Source organism: Sinocyclocheilus rhinocerous, unplaced genomic scaffold (genome assembly GCF_001515625.1).
Source record: "Sinocyclocheilus rhinocerous isolate Xijiao unplaced genomic scaffold, SAMN03320098_v1.1 scaffold2570, whole genome shotgun sequence".
NCBI classification, from domain to species: Eukaryota; Metazoa; Chordata; class Actinopteri; order Cypriniformes; family Cyprinidae; genus Sinocyclocheilus; species Sinocyclocheilus rhinocerous.
This window is the reverse complement of record NW_015629500.1, coordinates 175121-182110: the sequence shown is the minus strand read 5'-3', so window position 1 is coordinate 182110 and position 6990 is coordinate 175121. Positions and strand designations below refer to the sequence as shown.

Sequence of the window (6990 nt, the reverse complement as noted above, 5' to 3'; positions counted from 1 at the left end):
ACTGCTGTTCCTGAAACCACGCTTTCTTTCTTTGCGTGCACATTTGGGCGGTGTTATGCAAATCTTCCCACACAGTGATGTAGACATGTGGGGGTGTGTTTAAACGAGGCGTTTTAGGAGGGCGTGGACAAGTCTTAACTTTTATAAAGAATATCTCTTTGGATTTGAGACTTTAGTCTTTGCAACTTTACAGATCTTCTTTATGCACCAAGAGCTTGTAACACTCCAAAGAGAAAGGAAAAATTGAAATCACATCATATGACCCCTTTAAAATGGTCAAATAATGCCTGATTAGCTGATATAATCAGTCGTTATTACATATAGTACCAATACAGCTGTTAAACTTCTGTTGAACACATCTTAATATTTTCTAATCAAGTTAAACTACAACCAAACAGATCTTCAAATAACATAAACCAGACAGAAGTTCAAGCATCGGTTAAACTAATTTATTCCCTAAACATTTAAAGCACAACCAAACAGAACTCACCAAACAACATCTACGATCAGTTGACAGACAACCGCCAATGAAGCTCTGAACAAAAGCTTTTTAAAACAGATAATGCTGCGCTCTCCGTACTGTAGAACCTACAATGAACAACGTCACCCACAACAATGCAACGTCAAATGCATTCATTTCTACTCTCAAGCTTACGGCGGTCAGCAGCACACTGCACACTGTTATCCAGTACGCATAAGCATTGACACAAAAAATGCTAAAACTTAAAATTTAGCTAAATCTTTGCATTTGTAGAGACAGTCCGTATAAAACTGCTGTTTAAACGGTCTTTCTGTAAACAAGCACAGTAATATGAGAATATGCTGAACGTGCAAGATATGAAACTACTTTTAACTACAGGCCCACAAAACTCAATTACAGCCGGAAAGGGAGAGACAACACACACACACACACAAATTTGTCTCTACCTCTCTCACACACTCATGATCTGATCTGAATCCCAATGAAATGCGATGAGATTCAGCAGCTCTGATTGGCCGAAGAAGCAGGAAGTGAACACACACATTCCAACTCACACAGCACCACAAACCACCAGTGAGAAGAACAGACACTGTCAGACTGCACCAATCAGAATCTTAATTCATGATGAGGGCAGCAGGGATTGGATAAACAATGGAGGGTGGCTAAAACAGCTCTGCTCTATGAGACAAACAAAGCCTCTCTTGTCAAGGAATAGATTTTATTCAACAAGAGGTGAAATTACATGTGCATTATGTAGGCCTGTCACGATAACAACTTTTTGTTGTGCGATATATTGCCCCAGAAGTAATTGCGATAAGCGATATTATTGTCATTTTAAAGACCATTTTATGCCACTGAATATATAATCATAATGTAACAGCATAATAACGCAAGAAGGCCTACACACGTTCAAATGACAACAAACTTTTAATTTTTTATATTTTGATCATGGAAATTAAGTATCAAAATATTAGATAACTTAAAAAACCTGAATTAATAGTAAATAAACATTTTCTAACAAAAAAGTGCTAAGTAGAAAAAAAGAAAAATGCACAAAGAACTTGTATGGAGATTTTTCCATCTACAGATTTTTCCCTGACCTTCTTTTCTCTGTAAATTAAGGGTGCACACTATTGCTGAAAAACACAATCACTACTTAGCAGTCAGATGTCCGTATGCACAAAGGCACAGATCCCTAAACAAGACCATATCTGCAGATGGAACTTTGTTTGTAGAAGCATTTTTTAAATGTGAACTAGCACCTCATGACTACACCACGTTATGTACGAGAAGCTGCAAAAGACACTGGTGCAAGTGGAATGTAAAAAAACACGGTGACATAAATTTTTAAGTAAATATAATGGGCGATATATTGCGTCACCAAAAATTATTGAGGTCATGTACATATATTGCGCGATAAGTCGATATATTGATTATTGCGACAGGCCTACAAAGATCAATATCAAATTTAGCTTATATGTGTCATGACTTTAAACGTGGCTTATCCAGTCAGATTTTAAAACTATCCAAGTGTACTAATGTTGCTCCTGATTCACTAAACATGAAATCTAAAGAATGTTATGTATTTGATTTTCTCCTTTTTCCTTTTTCCTTTTTCCTCCTTTTTCCTCCAAAACTCCTTTTTGCCCTCTTTCCCATGTTTTGTAATCTTTTAGGAGGCAGAAGACCATGCAGGTGGATGCTACTGTATTCACTTGTATCAGTATGCTGTCCAGAGCTATGGGGCCTAGCATACAACAGGATGTCAAAGAACTTCTCGAGCCCATGTTAGCTGTTGGTCTCAGGTACAGTACAAGTCAAACTGCTTGGGGCTAGTGCTTTATTCTCAGTTTGTCCTTTACAAGGCAATAGTTTTTTTTTAGATGCAAACTCATTGATAGAAACATATTATTCACTACTAGTTTCACTACTACTACTACAATGTTACAGATATGACTAAGACAATTAATAGACATGAAGCATAATAAAAACAGATATGTAGGCACAATATATATTTGTCTTCAAAACTAGTTTGAAACATTTAAGCATAAGCCTTTAGAACAAAAGGTTTTTAACATCATGAATGCTGTTGATTGTGCAAAAACCTATTATTAGCATTGTACATGCCAGAAGAGTCTTAATTGCCTGCCTCTCTTCTTCCCAGTCCTGCTCTGACCGCAGTGCTGTACGACCTGAGCAGGCAGATCCCACTGCTGAAGAAGGACATTCAGGATGGGCTGCTAAAAATGCTTTCTCTTGTGCTCATGCACAAGCCTCTGCGTCACCCCGGTATGCCCAAGGGCCTGGCGTACCAGCTGGCGTCACCCAGCCTGACCAATATCCCTGAGGCTAGTGACGTGGGCAGCATCACCCTGGCACTGCGCACTCTAGGCAGCTTTGAATTTGAAGGTACAAGACACTTTAGAGCAGGGGTGTCAAACTCAATTCCTGGAGGGCCGGAGCCCTGCAGAGTTTTGTTCCAACCCTGCTCCAACACAGAAACCATGTAGTCTTCAAATAAACCTGAAGGACTTGATTGGTTGGATCAGGTGTGTTTAATTAGGGTTGAATCTAAACTCTGCAGGGCTCTGGCCCTCCAGGAATTGAGTTTGACACCCCTGCTTTAGATGATGATGGTTGAAATTAAATTTAACTGTCAACTTAATCATGAATTAATTCTACCAGTTTTTGAAAAATTTGTTTGCAAAGCGCTACTATTAATTAGGTACTTTCATTAATAGTTTCTTAAATGGCTGCTGTTGGTCCAGGGCAGGGCTGTCCAGTCCTTTTTTGCTGGGCCAATGTCCTGCATAATTTTGTTCCAACCCGGTCCTGAACACACCAGCCTGGAAGTTTCTAGTAATCTGACTATCACGTATTCTATTAATGTCACGTAATTCTATTAATCTACGAGTATCACCTGTATTCATAGTGACAGTGACTAAAATATATGGTTGTGATGTCCATAACATCTGCATTGAAACCCCACACTTGCAGCAGGGAGTGACTCGCTATGTATATGTGAAAGACAATTAGACAATTGCAGTTCCTTTCATACAGCAGGGGTTTGCCGGAAATGTGGTTGTGAGTCCTGAAAATTCACTGGTTACAAATGTGATTATCACTCTCTTAAATAACCAAACTGTGTGTTAACCAAACATAAAACATAAACCAAACATATTCTGCCACAGTTTCATAATGGGCTAGTCTGTGAATTGTCTGGTTATGTCAAGGAAGCCCTGTATAATTATTGTTGTGTCCACCAGACACGGATCTAGATTAACTAGTCAACCTCACCAATTGACTATCTGGTTTGTAGACGACTAGTTGACCATCCTGACCTGTCCCTACTACTGATAGTAATGATGCCTAAAATATATGTTGCTTACTGAGGAGATTAAACCAGTGAAAAATCCCAAAGAATTGCACAAGAAGAGGGACCTAAGACATTTATAGACTTGAGGGTGGGCTCTTTTGATTTGAGCAAGTGAACGACCACCCAGATCTAGTGCTGGGCAGTATTGCTAATAAATTATATCTCAATACTTTTCCCAAATTTGGACAATATCTAATATATTGCTCAATGTTTTTGCATTAGCTCTCAAAAAATTAAAATGGTGATATGATAAATCTGGATAGAATAGCTATTTCTATAAAGTACATACAAACAGTTCAACACAGAAATTACTACAAAAATATTAATCTAGAAATAGTGACCACTTACTGCTTTTTACTAATGAACACAAAATGATATTTACTTAACATATCAGTTTGAAATCATATTAACTATTGGTACCAATAAAAAAAATATATGAAAAAGCATGAAAAATAAAACTTTTATCCAATTTGTGAACATAGAGAACAAAGAGCGAGCAAAGAGCACTCCCTTTATAATCACTGAAGCTGCCAATCACTTCAGCGCGAGCTCACTGACAAAGCGCTATATTTTTTTCTATCATGTTTACACTTTTTTGGCTATAATGAAAGGATTCACGTACGTACGTTTTAAGCAGTATTGAGTGTATTCTGACTAACCTAAATGCGTCTGATCTGACATTGCATCCTCATGCTTAACACTCATGTTAGCGATCGGTTATCATGCTCAACGCTGTAAAAGCAAGTTGTAAATAAAAGCCTTTGATGCTCGTCATAGAGCGCTCACACGAATACCCACAAAGTCGTTTGACAGCTGTTATATACAAGAGATGAAAAGGGGAGTGAAATTGGCTTGCTGTCTTTTTAAGCTAAACTTAACATTATCATGCATTTCCCTAAGTTATTGCAGTAATATTGCTAATATTTAATGCATCACGCAGCTCTACCCAGAACACCTTACAGGGCTCCAGACAAAAAAAAAAATCATTGGCTCCTATAAGAAACAAAAATAGGCGCCAAATTATTTTTTTAATCCTTCTTGTATATGTCCTGGGAACTCGGGTTCACTTAAAGTGGGAACAAAATGTATTTTCCAACTGGAGAGCTATATTTAGTCACAAAGAATTGTTTATTACACAGAATCTGTGCCAATATCATGGACCATAACTATGTCAGCATCACTTGGCCATTAAGTGGGCTCCTCCTCAATGCATCCTATAAATGCTGTCATATGTCCTGCACACATCCACTCTTCCAATCTTCATTAGTAGGTTAACATGCAATTTATAGGTGTTAAAATTAACCTTTAGCTCCTTGCATTCTTTCTTATAATGTAGACAACAGGTTAAGTAAAGATATTAATATGCAATATAGTGCATATATTTAGCAATAAGCTCCTCTAGTTATTTTTTCTAGCTGACTGGTGAGCTTATGGACACCGAATGGTTATTCTGAGGTAAATGTATTGTTACGTGGCATTGCTTACAAGCTTTACACATTTTCCACAGTTTGAAACACTGAATAAGCGATTACATGAGACATTTCAGTAAGTTGTATTATAGGCTATCTTATGTCCATTCATGTTTATTTCGTACTATAGTTGTAAAGAGAAAGATATGATGTGCTGCTTGAACTGAGGCACTAAAGCGATCACTCATGCCACATTAAAGAGTGCCAAACGGCATTTATTGTTTGAATTTTGTTATGAATTTGGCAGAATTTTAAAGCTGGTACTTAGGTAATAGAACAAGCTTACTGTGATTATTGGACGGCAAGTACGCTACAAATAATATGAAGTTCACACATTAACAGAACACAGCATATAGGCTAAAGATCTGGATAACAACAAGCCATATTCGTATCGGTTATAAACGAGAATTGTTAACGATATTGTTAATGTCCACACAGCTGACAGCTTTACTGTTCAAGTAAACTGTTGTAGTCTGTTCAAGTTGTGCACAAAATAGACACTGCTTTTCTGCTCTTTTACTTTGCAGGTCACTGTCAATTTTGATCTCAGTTGCTGCCACAACTAACTGTTTTTCCACTAAAACTATGATGCGCATTGTCATAGTTTATTATGTCAACACAACAAAATATGTGATTGCAAAACAATCAGGAAAAAAGGCATTAGATGCACATTTTTTAAACATAACGTGTTAATTTATATAGTCGCCAGTGGCGATCTCAGCAAAAATATCACTGGCAAATTAATATTTTTCATTACTGTTTGGTTCATTTTTAGGTCATTCGTTGACTCAGTTTGTTCGCCACTGTGCTGACCACTTCCTGAACAGTGAGCACAAGGAGATCCGCATGGAGGCAGCGCGTACCTGCTCGCGTCTGCTCACCCCCTCCATCCACCTGATCAGCGGCCACGGTCACGTGGTCAGTCAGACCGCTGTGCAGGTGGTGGCTGACGTTCTCAGCAAGTTACTGGTGGTTGGCATCACTGACCCAGGTGAGAGACACCGCTGCTTAAATCCATGGTAGCTTATAGATTATGTATACATTTCTGTAAGTTTATGCTCGTACAATTGGTCCATAAATTAATTAAATTAAATGAAGGGTTGCAAATATGTCTATACCCTTGAATAAACTCAACAAACATTGAGAACCGTTTTACATAAATTAGTTGTAGGTCTAATTTAACTAGTTATACTAGTTTTTACTGCTCAGTAACTTGCAAAATAGTCATAAAAACCATCATGAAAAATAATAGTGATTCAGATTGTGGATCATAATTCAATATCACCCACCCCTACTTCTTTGTAATGATTGTACAAGTTCACGACAAATTGCTACATCTATATGTGACCCTGTCTTAATTCGCTGGGGTATATTTGTAGCAATAGCCAAAAATACATTGTATGGGTCAAAATGATAGATTTTTCTTTTATGCCAAAAATCATTAGGATATTAAGTAAAGATCATGTTCCATGAAGATATTTTGTAAATTTCCTACTGTAAATATATTAAAACTTAATTTTTGATTAGTAATATGCATCGCTAAGAACTTCATTTGGACAACTTTAAAGATGATTTTCTCAATATTTAGATTTTTTTTGCACCCTCAGATTCCATATTTTCAAATAGATCAATGGAAAGCTTATTTATTCAGATTTCAGATGATG

General features: G+C 37.2%; 1 protein-coding gene across 1 annotated transcript in view; it reads left to right on the top strand.

The window, feature by feature from the left end:
• Nucleotides 1–6990, top strand: part of LOC107738932 (serine/threonine-protein kinase mTOR-like) — a 164073-nt gene that overhangs the window by 12551 nt on the left and 144532 nt on the right. Inside the window, exons 10-12 of the mRNA XM_016550858.1 lie at nt 2158–2286; nt 2646–2890; nt 6102–6317. Of these exons, the coding sequence (XP_016406344.1) occupies nt 2158–2286; nt 2646–2890; nt 6102–6317 (590 nt within the window). The remainder of the gene's footprint in view (nt 1–2157; nt 2287–2645; nt 2891–6101; nt 6318–6990) is intronic.